The sequence below is a fragment of the Rutilus rutilus genome (genome assembly GCF_951802725.1).
Source record: "Rutilus rutilus genome assembly, chromosome: 7".
NCBI classification, from domain to species: Eukaryota; Metazoa; Chordata; class Actinopteri; order Cypriniformes; family Leuciscidae; genus Rutilus; species Rutilus rutilus.
The window spans coordinates 6796487-6820410 of record NC_140221.1 but is presented as its reverse complement, the minus strand read 5'-3'; the positions used below and the strand labels follow the sequence as shown (position 1 = coordinate 6820410).

General features: G+C 37.9%; 1 protein-coding gene across 1 annotated transcript in view; it reads left to right on the top strand.

The window, feature by feature from the left end:
- Positions 1-22937, top strand: part of ap2b1 (adaptor related protein complex 2 subunit beta 1) — a 49316-nt gene extending 26379 nt beyond the window's left edge. The window contains exons 17-22 of the mRNA XM_084414290.1: positions 1207-1352; positions 3696-3825; positions 6169-6253; positions 6421-6507; positions 15305-15459; positions 21555-22937. Coding sequence (XP_084270416.1) covers positions 1207-1352; positions 3696-3825; positions 6169-6253; positions 6421-6507; positions 15305-15459; positions 21555-21629 — 678 coding nt within the window. The 3' untranslated portion in view covers positions 21630-22937. The remainder of the gene's footprint in view (positions 1-1206; positions 1353-3695; positions 3826-6168; positions 6254-6420; positions 6508-15304; positions 15460-21554) is intronic.
- Positions 22938-23924: the final 987 nt, after the last annotated feature.

Here is a 23924-nt window from a genome sequence, read left to right as displayed (position 1 = left end):
GTGTTAGAAGATGGCGAGCCCAAAAATGCTAACAGTCAAAGAAAAGCTTACCGTGGTCCTAAAAGCGGAGCTTCTAAGAAACTGACAGGCAAGTGAATCAGTACGTAGCCGAAAAAAATAAATCAAGGGTAGCCCATAACCAGAGTCGTCATCCAGCTGAAGGCACTGGAAATCGCCAAAGAGCTGAACCCACCCACCAGCGAGGCCCAGCATTTCTGATTTCCAGCTACGCACTGATAGCCTGGTCCTACCAGACTCTCCTACATTTAATTTAAAACTATTGGATCTGCCATAACCAATCGCTAACGTTTGGTCGTGGCGTAACCCTACAACTCAAACTAGCACACAACCTCAACGTCATCGTTCTCAGCCACTCCCTCTGTTCGCTGATTGGACCGATAAAAATTTGGCCGGAGAAAACCCACGAATATACCACAAAACCCAGACGGAGTACTGAAGTAAAATGAAAATTGAGCGGAAGTACGTAGGAGGGCAGAGCCAGGCTAACGTACTGACACACTTGCCTGTCATTTTCTTCTAAGTGGCCGCTTTGATGCGGCGTAATGGATTAGCATTACGCCGCAGAACAAGCATCGCCCAGCTCTTGCCCTCCAACTTCAGGGAGAAACTGCTGTCTTTTCAGCACTTTGTGCCACTGGGTCACATTTTCCCAGCAGCCATTTCATTTACAATGAAGGGCCTTTTCCTGCGAGGACAAAAAGTGCAGATCAGTCTGTTCCCATTCTCCAGCATGAGAATTAACTTCATGTGCTACATAAATAAACGCGTGCAGAACAGCTTCTCGGGGACTGAAGTCTCGGGAATCATCATTAATAAGAGCTCCATTAGAGCCAGAGTAGGTCAGTGGAGTAGGACAGAGCGCAATTACTCCTTATTAGGATACTTTATGACCTACCTTGTGGAGTTATCAAATACCTGGGTGCCTCATGCTACTTATATTTATATGTTAATTTGTCTCTTTTTATCTGATTTTCTTTTTTCATTTTGGAAGCCAGCTCAGTTCTTGTAAGCAACAGTGTCTGGGTGAGTGAGTGTGGGTGGATGTCAGACTCCTCTATTAGGTGTCCTTTAGTTTAGAAGGACTAGTTGTCCTCTTAGAGAGCCTCATAGCATTAATTTAATGACAGTAGACAGACTGTACAATGGGGTAGGTACACTGAACACTCATTGGTGTGGTTTTTGAAGGTATGGCTGCCAGCAGTCAAGGCCAAAGGACTGGAGATATCTGGAACCTTCTCTCGGCGTCAGGGACACATGTACATGGACATGAACTTCACCAATAAAGCCCTGCAGCACATGACTGACTTTGCCATCCAGTTCAACAAGAACAGGTCTGTGATTGTGATTATCATTGTGGCATATTTTCCTGTTACCATGCTCCAAATTTTTTTATATTTATGAGTAATTATTGATTTATAATAAATAAAACCAGTACATTTTTTATTTAGTTATATATTAATATTAGATTTAATATATGCTATATTTTATATACTAAATTGTTATATATAACTTGTATATAGATTTTTTTTTGGTTAATAGATTTTTAAATTAATATTGTTGACTATATATTTTAACAACATATTTAATATACACTACCATTCAAAAGTTTTTTTTTTTTAGATCTAAATTAATTGTTTTATTTGTTAAGGACGCACAAAAGTCAGAGTAAAGATAATGTTACAAAAAAAATTATATTTCAAATAAATGCTTTTAAAGTTCCTATTCTTCAAAGAATCCTGAAAAACATGCATCATGTTTTCCACAAAGAAAAGCACGACCGTTTTCAACATTGATAACAATAAGAAATGTTTCTTTTCATCATATTAGAATGATTTCTGAAGGATCATGTGACACTGAAGACTGGAGTAATGATGCATTAAAAATTCAGCTTTGTCATCACAGGAATAAATGACACAAAAATGTATTAAAATAGAATTAAAACAGATTAAAATATAGCAACATTTCAATAATATTTCACAACATTACTTTTTTACCATTAAATAAATCTGTTTATTTAGAGGTTTTATAAATTTTTTGCCATTATAACAAAACAAAAAATTCTTTCCATTTCCTAACTAAACTTCTGATGGTAATTTTCTTTAGATAATCTAAAGATCTATTTAGGATTAAATAATAATTTTTACATGGTTATTTATTTAAACCATGATTTTTTTTTTATTTATTCTTAAGTTACAGACCACATAGCCAGCAACTCTAACTTTTGCTCTCATTTGCTAAGTGTTTAAGTAAAAGTACCATTACTTTCCCCCAAAAAAAGTAGTGTGAGAAGGGTAAAAATTACATGTCCAAAAAACTACTTGAGTAAGAGTAAAAGAATAGCTTATTTTAAAGTACTCTTGTGTAGCGAGTAGTGAGCTGCCGATTCTACACTTATATAATAGTGCAAATAAAAAATGTAGAAAAACGGGTACATGCTGTAATTCTCTATCTTTGGTTTAACAGTTTTCATTTTGACTGCCAACTTTTTAAAATACATTAAAACAACACAGAAAGACTATTACAGAGAAGAAAAGGTTTTCAGTGCACTCACTATTTAAATAATAATCTATGGGGAAAAAATGTAATCAGTTGTAAGGCCTTAATAAACACTGAGCAAGCTATTTTATCACATGAAATATCAAAGTTCAGAACAGTGCAAAGAATACAAAACCCTTTATAAGAACCTTTATGAAATTCATAACGAGTTCAGTCTCGCACACCAGAGATGGGTTTAAAAGAGAGAGATTATTCTCTCCAGAACGCTGCCAGTTTTAGGGTTTAGAGATAAAGAAATGAGAATCACTAATATTATCAAACAGTGAATCTCCCCTAATGCACTGATAGTGAGCTAACACGAACTACATTGTAATTCCAGTCCACTGAATGTTACAGATTTAAACGTAAATGCACATTGTTTGAAAAGTGAGTGATGTGAAGGCCAAGTGTGGTTACTCATTCTTGGAATTTGTCCTATGCATTTAACCCATCAAAGTTAGTGCACACACACATTAGGAGTAGTGAACACACACACTGCACTGCAAACCATGAACACACATACCCGATTACTCTCCCTATCCAATCACGTTGATGGAATTTTTTTTAATTAAAAACAAACGGAGGGAAAACTACAGATACATCACTTAAAATGTGCTCAAGTAAAAGTAAAAGTACACAATTTTTAAACTACTTAAAAAGTAAAATTTCTTATCACAGTAATATGAGTATTTGTAAATCATTACTTCACACCCCTGCCTGTAACTGATACATTAGGTAATAATAATAATAATAATTCATTACATTTATATAGCGCTTTTCTCTGCACTCAAAGCGCTTTACATAGAAGGGGCAATCTCCTCAACCACCACCAATGTGCAGCATCCACTTGGATGATGCGACGGCAGCCATATTGCGCCAGAACGCCCACCACACACCAGCTTACTGGTGGAGAGGAGACAGTGATGAAGCCAATCAGTATATGGGGATGATTAGGAGGCCATGATGGACAGAGGCCACTGGGCAAATTTGGCCAGGATGCCGGGGTTACACCCCTACTCTTTCGAAAGACATCCTGGGATTTTTAATGACCACAGAGAGTCAGGACCTCGGTTTTACGTCTCATCCGAAGGACGAGAGCTATGAGACACTATAATCCCGTTTTGTTGTGCTGTCTTTAGTTTTGGAGTGATCCCCACCACACCTCTCCCCGTTCACACTCCACTGATGCCCAGCCAGAGCATCGACATCTCCCTCCCTCTCAACACCATCGGACCTGTGATGAAGATGGACCCTCTAAACAACCTACAGGTACGATGCATTACTGCCCTTTGCCACATACTTTTACACCCCCATAAACACCCACACACGGCCCAGTGGGCCCTTCTGAGGTCCCTTTCTTTGCCTTAATCATCCCACAGAAAATAAACCATTACAAATATGCCGTTAATGTTTAAATTACATCACTGTGTATCCAAACCTCCGAGCTTTCAAATGCACAGCGGGCACATTTGTCTCTGATTATTTGAGTCAGTTGTCCCCACGTGCTTCATTAGTTACTGAGATCATTTGGGTGAACAGCAGCTGCAAAACATTCAATTTAATGCCTTTAAAACACTCTAGATAATGAGCACTTGCCCACGGCATCTAGTCTACTAATGCTGATAATCAATCAGATACAAATGTCATAATGAATCACCGTCATTTCAAATGATTAATATTGACATGTTTCTGCCTCATTAGTTATACTACAGAGTGTTGGATTATCTTTTAGATGGATGTCTAGCTGAGTTTGCTCTTACTGTGTTCCTTCCTTAACATTTACACTATGATGTCCCACCATATATCCTTCCTCCATCTCCTTGACACTCGTCCACCTCTCTATTTCTCTCATCCTCTCATATCTTTGGTTCATCTGATCTTCTGTTTAAGGATCCCTTTCTGTGACTTTACTCCTTGTTGCTTGTGTCAAGCATCTGGCTCTTTGTTATTAAACAGAGCTGCCTGCAGAGTGTTTATGGCTTGTGTTAATGAGTTCAACCTTCTAATGAGCAGAAGAGTCACTGAATGCCCTTTGAGTGGCCGGGTGACGCCACCTGACCATGTCCATGTTAATTAAACAGGTGTTTTTTATATCATTCCGTCATTTACTCACCCAAACCTATGCGAGTTTCTTTCTTCTGTGGAACACAAAAGGAGACATTTTGAAGAGAATGCCAGCCACCCTTTTTCATAAAATTTAAAGAGGACCCCTATTATGCTTTTTTACATTTTCAACTTTCTTTAGTGTTTAATGTTGCTGTTAAAGCATGAAAAAGGTCTGTGAAGTTTCAAAGCACAAATCCACTCCAAAAGGAGTAATTCTCTAAATGAGTAAGCAAAAACACCTTGATTGTAGTCTTGAGTTTTCCTCCGGGAAAGAACATGTAACAATATTCCTCATTTAAGTAATTCCCGCCTATACAAAAAAAGGGGGGCTAGGCCTTGTAGTGTGTTGAAACTCGCGGTTATAGTAAGGGGCGTGACATTTCTAAAATACACTCAACATGGTTGACCAATCACAACACACTGGTCCAGCCGACCAATCAGAGCACATTGTGCTTTTTTGGAAGGAGGGGCTTCATAGAGACAGGAACTAAATAGTGTTACTCACAGACAGGGAAGAGAGGTGCTGCAACTATGTCAAAAATGTGAAAACATGTTCGTTGAACATTCAAGCATGAAAATCTGTTCTAGTAGACCCCAAAAACAAAATCAAGACTTTGAAAAAAAGCATTATAGGTCCACTTTAAAGCTGGCATTAAATGAAAATTTCATCTATTTTGTAAATGCATGTTATAGATCTTATTGTGTACAATTCATCCATGTATATGTTTCTATTTTTTGACTATTAAATATAATTTTTTACATTTATCGGCAATGGCCAATATTCGATATTTAACTGCATATGCTAATTTCCTCTATTTTTTTCTGTTAAGATTACATTTGCCATCATCTAACACTTACTTACTCTTTAAAAATGCTAGTAATTTAATAACACTGTTAAATGTCATCTTTTTTAACACCGTACATTATGAGGCTGTGTTGCCTAAATTTACCTGTAGCATTTAAAATGATTAATTTTAGTTTTTAGGTATTTATTTTTAATTTATTTGGACAAAATCTAGCATTTTAATATTAACTATTTGTCAGTTGTTGGTCAAAACATGAAAACTAACACATTATCCTCTAAATTAATCCCCCCCCAAAAAAAATTCTGCTCATTGTGCTTTTATTAATAAACAAGAATACAAATAAACTTTCTTGCCATCAATAGACACACTGGTTGTCTAAAAATAGAAAGGCTCAATTGTGCCATAATTTATTCATTGGATTTCCATGGCTCGGTTTAGAGTCTAATAACATTTGTGTAAAATATGAAAGAACTCATCAACGGGGTCTGACCATTGACTTCTACTAGCCTTCTCTTATGCTCTTGTGCCTTTCTTCTTGTTCCCCTTCTCCTATTCTGTCATTTTCCATGCAGCTGAAAGCTTTTGCCATTTGGAAAATAAGTGTGGTATCAAAACTGCAGTCAGGCTGCAGAGGCGTTTTAGTCCCCTTATACGGTGGAGTGTATTTAAAAGTCTGATCACTCAACCTTCCTCACTGCAGGTGGCTGTGAAAAACAATATTGATGTCTTCTACTTCAGCACGCTGATCCCTCTCAACGTGTTCTTCGTGGAGGACGGCAAAATGGGTACGAGCACGCTGCGCACACATGCTCACTCTAAAAACAGCTCACCGGTTTTGATTGAGCTTAGGCTTAATAAAAGAGTGGATTGATGAGATGTAGCTAGGTTTGAACATACTATAGGCACTGATTGGCCAATCCCATATGATAACCTGTTATCTTTTCCTCAACAGAGCGTCAGGTGTTCTTGGCCACATGGAAGGACATTCCGAACGAGAATGAGCTGCAGTACCAGATCAAAGAATGCCACTTAAACGCAGGTGAGGTGATCTAGTCCTCAACATGTCATGCACTGCTCATGACTCGAGTTTGTGTGTTGGTGTTTTGCAACATATGGATCAGTGGTCACTGAATCAAAGGCATTTAGCAGAGAGGAAAGTTCGCAAATAGCAGGGCAGCTGCAAAGGTCTCTTTGCTCTGTTTGGCAGAGCGCTCTTACCTCTTTGTATTTTGGCCTCTGCCTAAACCCAAGCTGGCTCCTGATGCAGCATGTTACAACCTGCTCCAATGTTTCTGTGGTTGAGAGACAGGTTTTTTTTTTTTTTTTTTTTTCACAGCACAAATACAGCTCATGCCGTTTAAGAGAATCAGCCGTTTGAACAAATCGAGTGAATGAATGCCTCAATGACTTACTCGTTGACTTTGTGTGTGTGTGACCCGGTAAACCCTTCGTAATGGGGACAAAATGGGGCCCCCACAAAGACGGCAATATCCAAAATCCTTGTCCTTGTGGGGACATTTTTGGTCCCCTTGAGGAAAACAGCTTATAAATCATTCTAAGTGATGTTTTTCAAAAATGTAAAACTGCATAACATTTTCTGTGATTGGTAGGTTTAGGGGTAGGGTTAGTGTAAGGGAATCGAATATACAGTGTGTACAGTATAAAAATTATTATGTCTATGGAAAGTCCCTACACGCGCCGCGACACACGATAAAAGGTATCTGGTATCAAAGGTATCAAAAGGTTTTTGTCCTAACCAGCCAAACAAACACAAAGTGTGGCAATGATAATCTCAGGTACTGTTAATGTGCTTTATTTAATGTTAAAAGCGTGTAATGTGATTTTGAATATCATTTAGTGCTCACAGCTTTGTAGCTGTGAAAGCAACAATGGATTATTCACTTCAGATCTTGAAATGAATCAAATGTAAACAAGAACGTTCAAACTGTGAACAAACAAGTGTATTCTTTGACAAAGATCGTTTTAGTAACTCAGCCTATGTATTTTTAATCATGTTTAAATGGTGTAATTTTTGTGAATTTCATTATGAAGCTACTTATCCATTTTCTTGCGAGTGCCGTTAAGATTACTCTCTGGTGCTGTGCACTTGCCGCGAGACTCCGCCCACACGCTGTTCTGATTGGCTGTGGGTATTGATTGATTTGGATGCATCTCGCAGTTGTGTTGCGTCTATTGTTCACAGACAAATTATTTGTCGCTGGAATCTTATCGCATCGTGTCTGGTTAGGACACGGTGTTACACCTATGGAGAGTCCCCGCAAACCACATGTTCAAGTGTGTGTGTGTGAGAGAGAGAGAGAGAGAAAAACGGTCAAGAATTGTATTCTGATTTGAATAAGACATGACAGTGTAATACATACTAATCTTACTGTAGTGTTTTTTTTTACACCCCTAGTATTAAAGCTTGTTGGCTCACCATAGTCCTGAATATATTTGAATAGCTTCCTTTCTCGATTTATGAATGCAACTTCACAGTGCTTTGATATTAAACCATCAATATTGTTGAATTGTTTGCTTAAAGCTTTACTACAACATCCACTGTGTACTGTGTGAGCTTTCAGATAAAAAAAAACCCCAGAAAGAGTCTCTTGATGCCAATGGAAAGGGGAAAAAGCGTTCCCACCATTTCGTTATTGTTCATAGTTAATTATTTAGTCTGGTGGCAATATAAAAATGCTGTGGAACGTGGCTGGCTGTGTGCACAGACTTTGACAGAGCTGGTTTATTTCTAGGCTTATCAGCTTGCTATTTGTATTCATCAACCTGGAGCCAATTTGAGCATACAGCAGCAGCCGAACACAGGGACCAGCGTAGAGAGCCTGTTTCACTCGCTGAAATTATTGATCAGACGCCCAGAGGTTCCTTAATTACTAGACGTCAGACAATCTCACTTCCCCTGCTTTCATCTGCTCTCATTTTAGCAAGCACACACACGGCACACAGATGCACACAGATGCAATTTTATCCATGACTATAAAGCGCCTGTAGGGTGATCGACGCATGTAGTGCCACACTAAACAGCAGTAGTTTGACAAATCCAGGCTTTGATTTGTTTTTCTTTTTTTTCTTCACTCTGATGCCTTGTTTTGGTTGGAGAAGCCATGCAGTTCAGTTTCAATCGTGTTTATTAGCATGTAGAGAATAATCGACTGCTATTGTGAGATGCTGATTGACTCTAGCTTGCCATGACTTGAATAACAATGTCCACGTAATGGAGCAAACAAGCGAGGGCAAGATATAACCGAATGCCTTTTCCCCACACTGTGTGCATTGGTATTATGTGTAAATGACTGATTTTCTCCCCATAGAATTGAATAAGTAGGAAGCTGTTTGATGTTTTGTTGTTGTTGAGACTGGTTGATTTGTTCTTTATCAGAATGCAGCCACAGTTCTTGAGTCCAGGAGGATGACATGCGTTCATGTCCGTGGATCAGCACATTCCTAATGATGAATAATTTCAGCGCTTAATTCAGCAGAAAATAAACATCTCTAATTAGTTTTCAGCGCTAATGTTTTACAACCGTTTACAAACCTCATTGATATGCTGCATAATTTCTGCCTGTACATTTACAGAGAATCAAGAATAATCAAATTCATGCTTCATGCCACAGGTTCTCATCTCTGGTGTGGACAGGACATGGGTTACTTCTAGCTGTATATAACTAGGGATGCATTTATATTGAACTTTTTAGCCTGTGTGTGTGTGTGTGTGTGAGAAAATTAGTAATGTTAGTAGCGTAATCTGTTAAATTACACATTTTTGGTAATGTATTCTGACTACTTTTTCATTACTTTTGACCTAGTCTCGTGTAGCCAGACCTTCAGACTGGCCGCAGAAGGTCTAGACTCTATAGCAGCTTTCATTAACCAAGCACCGCCCAAGAGGCCGTCTGACTGACATGTAAAGCAACCAATCACAGTTCGTTTTGTTCCGCGTCATGTTTAGGGGCGTGAAAATGTAACATCGATGTCCCTACAATAACAGACTGTTGTGTAAAACTATGCCGCGAACTTTACATACTTAACATACTTTTAAAAATCCAGCTTTTAGTTAGTTGATACTGAGAAGCGCTCATTGTTACAGTTGTAAACACAACAGCGTTCTTCTTCCTTGAGGGGGTTTGGCGTCACGGCATCTTTGTTTCTAGGTGGACAAATGAACGCTACAAACTCGTCTCCCGGGCACGCTGTAGAATTCAACTAATCAGATGACGACTTCGAAAATCCTGAATCCTGAAAATCGAAAAGACGTTCAGTCAGCGGTCCGTGGGTGTGACGTCTGAGGATGAGACTACTTTTGACCTAACTTCTGCATTACCAATTACCAGTACATTTGTGCATTTGAATGTCTTTGCTATTTTCGGCTCGTTAAAGACCACGCTTGCCGCAGCATTCTGGATCAGTTGCAGAGGTTTGGAAGGCCTGCCGAGAGAGCATTACAATAGTCCAGTCTGGATAGAACAAGGGCTTGGACAAGGAGTTGTGTAGCATACTGCAATAGGAAGGGCCTGATCCTCCTAATGTTGTGACCCGAGTATTTCATACAAAGCCAGCAAATTTCTGACGAAAATTTGGACAATGAGTTGTGAGGAAGGGCCTGATCCTCCTAATGTTGTATAAGGCAAATCTGCAAGACTCGGGCAGTTCTAGCAATGTGGTCTGCGAACTTTAACTGATCATCAATCACAACTCCAAGGTTCCTGGCTGTCCTGGATGGAGTTATGGTTGACGGACCTAGCTGAATGGAGAAGTTGTGATGAAGTGCTGGGTTGGCCGAGACCACAAGGCAGCTCTGTCTTTGTAAGTCTTTGAAGGTAGTGGTCCTTCATCCAGCAGGAAAGGTCTGTCAGGCAGGCTGAGATGAGAGCAGCTACCGTCGGATCATCTGGCTGGAGTGAGAGGTAGAGTTGTGTGTCGTCAGCATAACGGTGATAGGAAAAACCATGTTTCTGAATGACAGATCCTAGTGATGACATGTAGATGGAGAAGAGAAGTGGTCCAAACACCGAGCCTTGAGAGCACCCCAGTAGCTAGACGTTGCGACGTAGACATCTCACCCCTCCATGAAACCCACTAGTGCACTTAAGCAATTCCTACGAAAAAGCCCATTCAACTTAAGAATGCGCTTCAGGTGTCTTTCACTTACGTACCCATGTCTTAATGCCAGAGACCGTACTATATCTTTATATGACATTCCTAATTGAAAGTAAAATGTTATTTCATCAGTCATCTCCATCTCCGACTGCTGTATATGTACAGTATTGACCGGTGTGGTACTCTCAACATAACTCGTGGCCATGAGAAATACATGTCGTTCTCTCAAATTATGAAGTCGTGGCCACGAGAAAAATATATCGTTCCCTCAACATTATGATCTCGAGGCCACGACTTAATATGACGTTCCCACGAATTAATATCTCGTGGCAACAACATATTATCACGTTCCTACGAGTTTATATGTTGTGGGCCACGACAAAACTAAGTGATCCGAACATGTCCCCTTCCGGTCACCGTAAAAAACAACCAATTATTTCCACGTTTTTTTAGCCACAAAATTATGGTTTTATTATGTATTATTGCATTTATTAGTTATTATGGAAAAACACACATCTCTTTCTCGCACTCTCTCTCCCACTCAAACGAACACCGATACAGTACGGACGCACACTCGCACAGAAACGTGTTGTCAGCACTGCTCTGATGATTTTATCAGTAAAATAGTTTACTAGCGAGGTGCAGATAAACATAGTTTCGCTAGACGCTGGTGCCGAACACTGTTGAGAGACGCACAGACTGAGGTAATTCACACACGCTTAAGCTCTCTCTCTCTCTCTCTCTCTCTCTCTAATAACTGCATTAATAACTACACACTGCTCTCAGTGACTCAAGTCTCCGTTATTAGCTCTAAAATTATGTTTTGGAATTAGCAACGGAGGCTTGGGATTAGATGCGTAAGAAATTAGTCCTACACACAAGACCATTTTAAGGACAAAAACCTGACAAACGTCTTGAAATACATCATCTGAACAACGGTAACCGTAGTATTAGCGTCATGGCTGCATTATTTTTCTAATAATTCAACAGCCCGTCTTCAATTATTCCTTACATATTACGCTGTGTCCCTCCTCACCCAGTCTTGAGCAGCTCCCTCTGTGCTTCCGCTGTGTATTGTGAAGGCAGACTCACAGGATTGACAGCAGTAGTGTGTGTAGTCAGTCAGTGTGAACTGGAGTGAGTCACAGCACACTCCACATGTTGGTAACACCAACTGTCATCACCTGATTCTGTGGCTTATATAACCGCTGACTGGCTGACTCTGTCCTCAGACCTCCCTCTGTCTGTGTATAAATGTTTTTCATCTTCATTGCCCATGACCCTCCTGGCTTTTTATTTCCCCAATCCATCTTTCTCCCTCTTTAAACACTCGATTGGATTTTATTGTGCCCCTTTACTTTGCTCTTACATTGTTTGCGGCCCGTCCTTGTCTTTCAGCGCTTATCTATCTCTGTTGCCAGGGGTTTCATCATTTCTTCTCTCTCTCTCTCGTTCCACGCTCTCCAATGCTCTCACAGCACAGTGATATGGCCCAGTAGTGTCTGATTCCAGAACAGCATCACTCAGGGTCATAGTATGATGTGAAAATTAATCTGCTGTTTAAGACTTTAATATGCATGCATGTTTCTAATGTTAGGAAGAGGTTTTTGTTAACATGTTCACTAATATAATGTTTTTTTTTGTTGATCATAAAAGGTTTTGTCCAATAAAATATCTTACAGAATGAGAAGGTCCCTTCTTGCCCGTATTATCACCATGTAGTTGATCATGGTAAAATGGTATGATGAAATGAAAAATAGTAAAAAATAAAATAAAATAAAAACTAACACGAAGAGTTGAAGCTTTATACATATTGTATTAGGGTGGTCCTTATCAAGTCCAATTTTTTTTGTGTGCAAAATGTTAGTGTCTTAACCTCATAAACTGTTCCTTTTAACTTCAAAATTAGAAATATGCAAAAATGTAAAAAAAAAAAAAAAAGATATTTAGAGGTAGCTCAATCATGTGGAAGATTGCCTATGTTAAAGGCAGGGTAGGTAGGATTTTTCTAAAAAAAACCATTCCAAATTTGTTTAAACTGTCTTTATATACCAATACATAATTAAAATGTAAGTACTCTGAAAAAGAAAATATAAAAATCGAGTGACTGTAGACCTTTTAATCTGCAATAAACACAGCTCATTATTTCCATTCACTCCCACCCCCTCCCTTCTGAGCTCCCCAAAACACATGAACGCGCGACGCCAAACGCTCAGGCTCAGCTGGAAGACGCATTTATTACCTGAGACGAGTGGAGAGGAAGGAGCGCAGTACATACAGTGACATCATGTCAGAATCACATGTAATAAAATACCTAACTTTATCACTATGAATATAAACAAATAAGATTTCTTTTAGTACTCACTATCAAGCTAGCATATCGATAATGGTAAAGTTTCATTCGGTAACGAGCTATATTTATAAGGCAAAACTAAAAACAGGTTGCATTGATACACGTTTTTCCATTACCATCAGTTACACTGTGATGAAGGTGAATTTCGTGTAAGATTCATAACATATACGGTGTTTTGCATGTAAGAGTTTCCATGATGAAAACATTGTTGACTCTAATGAAGACTAACGTACACTCCGAGTCCGGAGACAAGTACCGCATCGTCGGTTCGAGGACAGGTCCGGGGTCGAGGGCGAAGCAGAGGAGGTCGTTCAAGAGTGCGGGCAGGGTCCGAGGAAGTAGTTTTTGCCTTGTTTGCCTTCGCTGACTGCATATGCAGGTGCTTTGAGCTGAATATTTCCGGGAACGGTGACATGTGATGAGTGCACGCAGGGCAGCGCGCGCAGTGGGGCTCGGGCACGAGACATGAAGGCATCTGATTGGTTCTTTACATTCGCACCGAATGGCAGTGATTGGTCAGTTTTTACTGTCCTGCAGCTGCTACAGAGGTCTGATTTTTTTCATTCCTTTTTCTGAACACATAATGTATTGACTACTCTCAGGATGGAAGGACCATTTCACCCAGTATTAAAAAAAGTGTTTCTGAACAGGATTACCTACCCTACCTTTAAGCTGTGCGGCGTTATTGTGATATGCAAGTGATATTAAAAGTTGCTGCAAATTAACTACATTTTATTGAAATCAGAGCAACACTGACATGAGAACAATGACAACAATGACAACAATCTCAAAAAAGCACAACGTTTTCAACAATCCCTCATTTCTGATGCTCAGCAGCCAGTGTTGACTTTTTGCAGTCTGGATAGATCCGTCAGTGATCTTCCACCACATGAAGGAGAAACTGCAATTGTTCTTCAGAGTGTGTGAGATAGCCATTGTATTCTTGAATCAGAGCCACTCCTCTCTCGGCGTGATCATTGACTACTTTCATTGCATGTATGGTTGCCTGTGCCTCCTGATAATCTGCTTGATTCGGCCAAAGTTCCGGGTCAATTTCAAGGAACATAATGTCATTTTTTAAACCAAAAAATGTGCTCTAAACCCAAACAATAACCAAGGTGATCATCAATAGAAATGTGTATTGATTCCACCAGGAAAGGTAAATCTGCTAAACCGGGTCATGGATGGATTAATTTGGATTTAGTTTCTACAATAAGTAAACTGAGATATGCATCTAAAATACATATTTAGGAATATATGGTGCATTAGATGCTTTTATGGAGATTTTTTTGGGAATTTTACTAGCCAGGTACAATACCAATTCAAAGAATCGTTTTTACGAAAATCATCAAAATCTCAGAAAGTTTAAAGCTATTGAGCTACCAGTAATTATTTTGTTACTGCCATAAAAATTGGCATGCTGTATTTTCTTATATAAAGGAACAATTTAAAGGGTTAAGAGCATGACAATTGGAGACTTTAAAAATAAGGACCACCCTAATATTGTATATCTTACTTAGATGATCTAATAGGTCATAATTTTCACCACTTTTAATCACCAAAGGTTCTGTATGTGAAGTATTTGGACTATGAAGTATTCCGTAATATTTCATAATATTTATGCGGAAAATCTCTGAATTTCTGTAACACTGCAGGACTGAATAAATGCATTTTGAAGTAGTTCCTTATAAGCATTAAAAATGAAAATTACTGCACTACAAATTAAAAATAATTGCAGGTATTTTACATTTTTTGGGTAATACTTAAATTGTCAAGTAGCACCCAATTAGTGTGTCTGTCTAATTGGTCAAATTTATCCTAATTTATTTCAAGGTTTCAAAATTAATTTGAATAGATAATTTTGTGATTGCAGACAAAGCCTTTTTTTTTTTTTTTGCCAAATGGTGAAAGAAACAAAAGATGTATGTCCTTTTTCTTTGAGCACATTAAAATTACATGTCAACTTCCCAAACACCACCTGTGTCCAATTAGGACATAGCAAGTAGCATATTTCGGTTAATTGTGTGCCTTTGGTTGTGCTAATGCTCATACTTCATTACTTTCCCAACCACAAGCTGGTTGTGAAGAAACTGGCTGAAATGTATAAATTTTTAAAGAGTCTCTATTGATTTTATCCATGGTACAAACAGGTTATTTAAAAAAGATATGTATTGCTATGTACTCTTCTTGTTTCAATAGGGAATACTTGTACTTACTTTTTAGGGAATATTTAATACAAGTGTCCATCAGACCTTTTCATGGGGTTTTTAAATTGGATGGATGGTAGCTTTTTCTGCTTATACTGTATTCTGTTGAGAGACTTCTGTGAATGTTTTGTTGGGTAACCAGTTGTCTTTGGTATTGGCAGATACGGTGTCAGGCAAACTGCAGAACAACAATATCTACACCATCGCCAAGAGGAACGTAGAAGGCCAGGACATGCTGTATCAGTCGCTGAAACTCACCAACGGGATCTGGATACTCGCCGAACTCCGCATACAACCTGGCAATCCCAATTACACGGTAATCACTCACAGCGCGTAGATTCAACAATTGGGTATTCAAACGAAGTCCAACTCGACGAATGCTTGCCAATTTAATACAAAAGAGCAAAATAAATCTTGTCCCTTGACAAACAAAATGCTTTTGACGTTGTCCAGAACATATTCAAGGACGTCCTTCACCCCTCACTTTGACAGAATACTGTATTTACATAAAAGTTGCTTTATTTTTATATCCACTTATTTGTCCACCAATCCACTCCAAGTTTTCAGCACCTTGTAATTCAGCACTTTATGTAATTCACTGCTTTGAAGATCAGGTTTTTTAAACATGATAAATTCATGGCCCTGAAAGCCGTGCTTTCTGCTTGACTTGCTTGCCTAATGCATTAAATGAACAGGAAGGTCAAGAGCAGCATGAAGCGTTCAGAAAAGGCTTGTCGCCGACAGGTGGAGTATTGATCCCTGTTTTAGCTCATGGATCCCCAGTGCCCTGGGGAACATTCCTGAATTATCTTCACAAACAGCAACATGCATGACTTTTGGTCCAAAACTTGTTGACTAAAACTTGTTGGCTGCCACTTATTGAGATTCTGCTTATGTAACAGACCGCTTATGTATGACTTTTTTGATCCTCTCCTCTGTGATTTTGTATTAAGTCAACGAGTTTAGTAAACTATATTCTACTTCTGGTTTATTTTGAAGTGTGCCTCTGAGAGAACATGCACTCTATAAGTGAATCAGATGTTTATTCAGTAACAGCTTTGACAGATACAGCAAGCAATTTGTTAATCTGATTCAAAGACCGATTGATTGATTTTGCCCAGTTCATTAAAAGAACCAGCTCTTAAGAGTCATTCACTTGTCAATCAGACTACGCTAGTTGAGCGCAGCCTATAAGAACAACCCATTTGAAATTATTTATTGTCTTTTTAAGACAAAAACACCTGGATACCACAGAATAATACATTCAACTTTGGTGACTGCAGACACTTAGCTTGGATAAAATGTAATTTCTTTTGATGTGATGCTGCAAAAGATTCAGTAGCAGAATGCAATAACTGCTTACAGATGATAATGGAATTTTATATTGTTTTATAGTAGTATAGTTATAGTATAATAATAGTTTTTCATGTACTTTCATCATGTAAGATGTTATCACATGAGAACTCTAAAGGTGATGATACACAGAGCAACTTTTTGAGCAATGTTGCTGGGCAATCTAGCCGAGCGATTGTTGCTTGGGCACTTTCCCATTGAAAATGGGCAATAAAGTTCTATCTGGATAATTTAGATCGGTTGTGGGCCCTGTGTCTCATCTGGTTGCCCGTTGACGGCAACATTGCCCAGCAACATTGCCCAAAAAGTTGCCCTGTGTATCATCACCTTAACTGGAAAGTGAAGTGAGATGACACTTTAATTATTTCCCCGCCAACGTTTTATTGTAAGCCAGCGGCAGCATTTTTGATAATATTCATTAAACGTTCATGTCCCCCAGAATATTTTGTTGAATGAATATGTAAACAGTCAATTTATCAAAAGCAAGCACTGCATTTCATTCTATCTTCATTCATAATTTTTTTATCAACACTTAAATGTGGTAAGTTTCATTTAAAAAAACAAAAAAAACATTTCGAACATAAAGCTGAGAAAATTGCATTTTTGTTGAAGACTAAGAATAACTCGTCAGTGGTTGGGAAAGAGTTAAAAGGCGTTTTAGTTTTGTACACTTAAAAAAAAAAAAAACATCATTAAAGCTAGAGTAGTCAATTTTGGAGAGTGAAAGCTAGCTTTGAAAGCATTAGAACAGCCTCCCTGCAGAGCGTCTCCAAAGCCACGTCTCCTCCAAAAGACATTACAACAACAGTAACATTACAATATTAATGAACATGAACTTACTTGTACCACCTGACTGCTGCAGAGTGATGCGCCGAGGTTTGAAAATACATATGTTGACAGGCAGGCAGACATTCGGGCCAAATGCAATGATTGGACAAACATTTTTTGGTCCTGGGACTTTCCACAGAACGTACATGTACAATTATTTATTTTTTTATAAATATTTAGACGACTTATATTATTGATTGCTGTCAGGATGTGTGTGAACAGAGTTTCAACCAGTATAACAAAAAGAGTTTATGAAAAACATTGCCTACCCTACTCTTAACTTACCTTTTTGTAGTTTCAGCCTTTCTTTCTTTCTTTCATGAAACACAATTTGTTTCTATAACTCATATCAGAAGTTCTTCACAAACCCTCTCATCGGATATCAAATCTGGATGCGTTTTTGAAATTGAGATTCAAAGTATGGCGATGAGTGCTCATCATCCGTTCAATGTTTGCACTTGCAAGTTTTTATAATTCATGTGGAGCCAAACAGTGCTCTGCCTGGTGAACCGAAATAGTCTTTTGCTCAGCGAGGCACAGAACACAAGTTGAGCACCTGCAGTGAACCTTTGCTTGGCGACAGCATGACACTGGAGATGGATAAGCTCCAGCTGCACATTTGACAGTGGTTTGTTATAATCATATGAGTGAGGGTGAGCCAAATTACAGCATCACATTCGACAGTTTTAATGCTTGTTCTTTAAGCACAAAGCACTGGGATAAAACTGGCTTTATGACAAGCTAGACAGAAAATCCCTCTTCAGATCTTCACAACTGACTGCTAAGCACGAAGTGATGTGTAAATGTGTGTACGCAGCAGATGGACAGCGTCTGAAGCCTGAAAAATGCTGTCTTTGCAGGTAATTGTAGTGTAGGGATTGGAGTCGTAAAGAAAAGGTTCAGGCCTACAGACTTTCTCCGGTGGAGAGTTGCAAAATTTCCAGTGAAATTAGTGGTTGCGCACATCCCTGGCGTAGATGCTTCATTCACTGCCTCTGATTCCACACAATCCTGTGCTTGTAGTTTGCAGTTGGTGGACAGAATAAAAATGGCATCTGATTGAACAGTTGAAATAATTCATTTATTTTCAACTTGTGATTACATTTCAAGTGAGTAAAAAGTATCCTCACCTTAGTCCTTAGGACAAAAACAAATAAAAGCAATCCCGACTGACTGGCCAGCAAAGCAGCTGCCATGGACTCCATAAATTTCCATTGGGAAGTTGGTGTTCAAATTAAGAGGCTGCTAAATAGATTAATCGGTTGATTAGCAATAGAGCCCTCTTTATTATTCAGAAGGCATCTGTTCAGACACCTCTGCAGAGCTTGATTGCCTGAGGCCCCCTGAGGCCAGGACGGATCAGTGCGATCAGAAACCCTACCTGATCCCAGACAATTGATTTTTAATGAGACTTTAGCCCTCGGTATCCTGGCAGCATCTGGCTCCTATCTGAACAGATGATAACTGGACTCCGTCGAAGCAGTGCGGTTTGACCTAACAGCCGGTGATGGAGTGCTGTTGTCTGCCAAGACCTCTGGAAACACATTCCTCAAGTAAGGTAACCAATACAAGCCCTGCTGTATGAGGGATTATGTTCCTGGCGGGCCGAGGATTGTTCAGTGCAGTCAGTTGAAGAAAAAGTCACAGATTTATCTTCGGTCGATCCGAAGATGGTGACATTAAAAGGGAAGTCGGAATTGATAGTAAGAGCTGAGCCAAAAGAGCAAAAGTATTCATTGTCGTTTTTTTTTTATATTTTTTATATTTGCTCCTCAGGGTGAATATAGTTCTTTGCCCTCCTGAGGAGAAAAACAGACTGTAATGTTTGCTGTGCCATTGTTTTGGGGTTGTTAATCAAAGAAATTATATATTTTTCTAAATGTTGGTAGACCTCCGCTTGGAGGATGTTTTATTGTATACTGAAATACAATTACAAAAACCAGAAACTATTATTTACAGTGGAGTCCGAAAGTCTGAGACTCACATTCAGAATCTAATTTCAAATAAGTAACTACTGACATTGATCATTTGGCTCTTTGTACAGAAGGTCAAATGTTCTTGCTTCTGTTGAAGCTCAATATACTTTTTGTATTATCTCAAATCATGATGGAGAACATGATCATTAGGTTTTGTGGAGTTCATGCTGCTGTCATTTTAGCAAATGGGGGAAATTTTGTAATTCATGCAAATTTCTCAGTTTATGTCAATTATGTAAATTCTTCAAATTATGTCAATAGCATAGTTTGTGTGTGTGTGTGTGTGTGTGTGTGTGTGTGTGTGTGTGTGTGTATACAGTACTGGTCAAAAGTTTGGAAACATTACTATTTTTCATCAAGGCTGCATTTATTTGTTAAAAAATAATGTGATATTTTGAAATATTATTACAATTTAAAATAATGGTTTTCAGTTTTAATATACTTTAAAATGTCATTTATTTCTGTGATGCAAAGCTGAATTTTCATCTGCCATTACTCCAGTCTTCAATGTCATATGATCCTAGAAATCTTTTGTTCTACCGTTCAACTTTTTATTTAAAGTATCAAAGGTTCCAAAAAAATATTAAGCAACACAATTTTTCCAAATTTGTTTCAAAGAGTTTCAAATCAGCATATTAGAATGATTTCTGAAGGTATTGTAATTATATTTCACAATATTACTGTTTTTTTTCTGTGTTTTTGATCAAATAAATGCAGGCTTGATGAGCGGAAGAGACTTCTTTCAAAAACAGTAAAAATAATTAATGTTTCCAAACTTTTGACCGGTACTGTATACATATAAACATCCCAAGTGATGTATATACCACTAGTGATATATAACAGGCTTTCTTATGTTCAGAAACTGTTCTTGCTATTATGAATGAACTTAAAATCCATTTTGTTTTGGGATTTCAGTCCTTGCAGTTCCAAACTGAAAATTATTGGACATGTAAATTAACAAATTATTTGACTTGAAGAATTGCTAGCTTTGAGTCTGTGCAGATTTTTTAATGGTCTTAAAGGGAACATTAATTCTAACACTTTTATGGGTAGCATTTTATTTATCCAACTTCACTCAAAGGTTTGTAGTGAAAAGCTGTAACTCTAGCAAAAAGGAAAACCTTCTTAAAGCAGTCATTCATAGCAAATATTAGTGCTAAACATGTAGAAAATAGCCCATCAAAGTGTGGTGTTGTTGATTATCATCTGGTGGATCACAACTCAAAAATAGACTAAGGTCTGTTCTGATAGGGATAAGGACAGCAGGGTAAAAATACAATGATAAAAAAAAATCAATAAATGCTGTATGATCATAGTGCATAGTTGTGTTTGCAAAAATGAAGAGAAAAGACTTCCAATATATTTTGTTGCCATCACAGGCCGTGTTTCCAATCAAACTCACCAATATTATGGTGCAAATTCATCTATAATTTGGTTGCAAACTCGTAAAAGAAAATATGACCCAGCCTACAATAAAGGGGTCCTATTATGCTTTTTTTACGTTTTCAACTTCCTTTAGTGTGTAATGTTGCTGTTTGCGCATGAAAAAGGTCTGCAAAGTCACTCCAAAGGGAGTTATTCTCTATATCAGTGCGCACTGTTTCTGAACTCCCTGAAACGCCTCATTGTAGTCTTGAGTTTTCTTCAGGGAACATACGTTACAGTAGGCCTATTCCTCATTTAAATAATTCCCACCCAAGGCATACGCAAAATAAAGGGATGAGGCCTGGTTGAGTTGGTGTGTTGAAACTTGCGGTTATGTTAAGGGGTGTGACATTTCCAAAACGCACTGGAAGCAGTTGACCAATCACAACACACTGGTCCAGCCGACCAATCAGAGCACACTGCGCTTTTTCGGAAGGAGGGGCTTCATAGAGTTGCAACAATGTCAAATATGTGAAAATAATGTGTTTTTTTCTAATAGAAATTCAGACTTTTAAAAAGAGCATAATAGGTCCCCTTTTTAAAAATAGATAATAAACAATTATGTCGACCACATTAAGTGGCTGCTGAGAGCATTAACAGTTGAAAATCGTGAGACATTTAGAAGCCATAATTGACCATTTCTCCCTGTCATTTTAATTTTTCATATTATTAATAATAATAATAAATGTCAATACTAGATTTTTTTTTTTTTTTTTGTATGAAATTAACCACTGTTTTTTATTCTGTATAACTGTGTACCCAAACAAGCTCTTTCTTACAGTTTTTATCAGAGCAATCCACATTTAAACAGCTTTTCTTTCTCTTTCAGCTGTCTCTGAAATGCAGGGCTCCAGAAGTGTCTCAGTACGTGTACCAGATGTACGATGCCATTCTGAAGAACTGAACGTCTCTATCGTCCTTTTTTTCTCTCTACATATTCGTCCCTTCCTCCCCAACCAGCCACCACCACCTCTGTGGCAGAGGATCCAGCTCTCCAATGTTTTCTGCCACTATTTTAAACCCATCTATAGGTACCAGTTTCCTCAATGTACCCACTACGCGTGAATCACACATGCTCCGTTCTAGCCAAATGTCTTGATGTTGTTGATAGTGTCGAAGGGAATTTTGGAACACAGCTATATATTTTTTAATTGTTTGAACGCATTGTCAGTACTTCACGTTCCCACGCCCTATATTTGTCATCTTATGCGAAGAAGGCAAAAGTATACGAGTAAAATCTTTAAACTGAAGCAAGTTATGAAAGTTATACTGTTTTAATGTTAACCACTTAAAAATCACTAAATCCCCTAAAATAGTAAGTTTTTTGATATACATCATGCGTTCTCTGATATGCTACTTCATGCGATTGTACTACATTGCCAGCTGTCTATTAGCCTTGCATGCTTTGACCAACATAAAACGTCACATTCCTTTTAATGTTTTGTCCATCTTGTTCAGCTTAACCACTGTTGAACATGTCGACACTCCATCAATGTCTTATATCGTTGAAACTTCTATGAATCAACTTAATGTGATACAAAAAAACAAAGACTCAAAACGTGTTTTCTATCAATCTTGTATAATTGGGGCATCTGATATTAATTCCCAGACTGAATCCATCCATATGTGATATATTGTGCTTGTGAAAGTGAGTAGGTTTTGTGCGGTAGTTTTTGGAGTGTTAGAAATATCTGTTCAACATTATTATACAGCCTCGCTCCGCTTTGGTTTACAACTAATACACTAACATATGGATGCAATAAAAAATAAAAAAATAATTCAATAACATAGACTCAGCGATACAAGGATGAATCACTTTTGGACTGTTAAGTAGAGTTGAGTGTCTCCCCCCCCCCCCCCCCCCCCCCCAAAAACTTTATTAGTCTTCATGGTGGTGCTGGTGACTAAATGTGAACCTTTTTTGTTGCCATAGTTGCTAATGTGCCTGTGAACCTGCATGTAAGCAGTGTCCAATAAACATCTGCCAGTAGAACACTTGTATAAGAAGGTGAAATATTAATACATTAACCTTTATATGTGCAAATATAAGTTTTAATGATTATGATTTATACTGTCAATGTGCGTCCTAGTAATGAAATGTGAAGTCTGACATGCACAAATTCAACAAAAAGTCTGATGAAATTTCTCTAGGTTTATTTTATGGATCGTTGTAATTCAAAATAAAGTCAGCAGTGTTGGCCTCCCAAACATGCACCCTCGTTATGTTTTTCATTATGAATTTCTCAGTTAACCTTTTTACTTGTATTATTTTTAATATTATCATATTATCTGCATAATTTAAGATTAGTTATATATATATATATATATGTGTGTGTGTGTGTGTGTGTGTATATATACACTAAACACTTGTGAAAGATAGATGGATGCATGGGTGGATGGTAGATAGATAGATAGGTGTCGTTTTCGATGAGATCAGCTCTGTGCTGGAGGTGACACAGGCATGTCGTAATCACTCAGGTCTGCAAGAGCGCCAGAACTGAATACTGAATAGCTCTTATGTCACATGCACAGTATTGAGATTTAAGGTGCGTTCTTGAGACGGTTCAAACGGTTGAGATCGGTTTGTCCACCTGTAGTCACACTGGCATCTTTGCACATTACTTATAGCTTTTTTGTTGTTGTTTGCAGCTACTCGCAACAGAAGGGGTTGGTTGGCTAAAGGGGGCCGCAAGATGGTTTAAAATTATTTGAAATAAGTCAAAACAAGGTTCAAAATTCTTATTTTAATAACACTTAAACAACTGTCATTTTTTTATTTTTTTATTCAAGAACCAGGGTTCCTGCGTTTAAAAGTCTGATTCTTAGCCCTAAAATAATAAATATGAAGTGTAGTGTTCATGTATACTTAGTTATTTAATCAGAAATACAGTCAAAATTACTATAAAAGTTCGAAAGAACAGCATGAAATCTAAATCTTTTGTAAGATTGTAGATGTCTTTGCTGTCACGTTTGATCAATTTAAGAATAAATACATTTAATAAATGCAAAAATTATATTTTAAAATATATTCAAATAGAAATTGGTTATTTTAAATTGTAATAATATTTCACAAAATTCCTGTTTTGACTATTTTATGATCAAATCAATTCAGCATTGGTGACCATAAGAGACTTCTTTCAAAAATATTAAAATAATTATTACAAACTTTTGACTGGTAGTGTATTTTAAAAACCCTTAT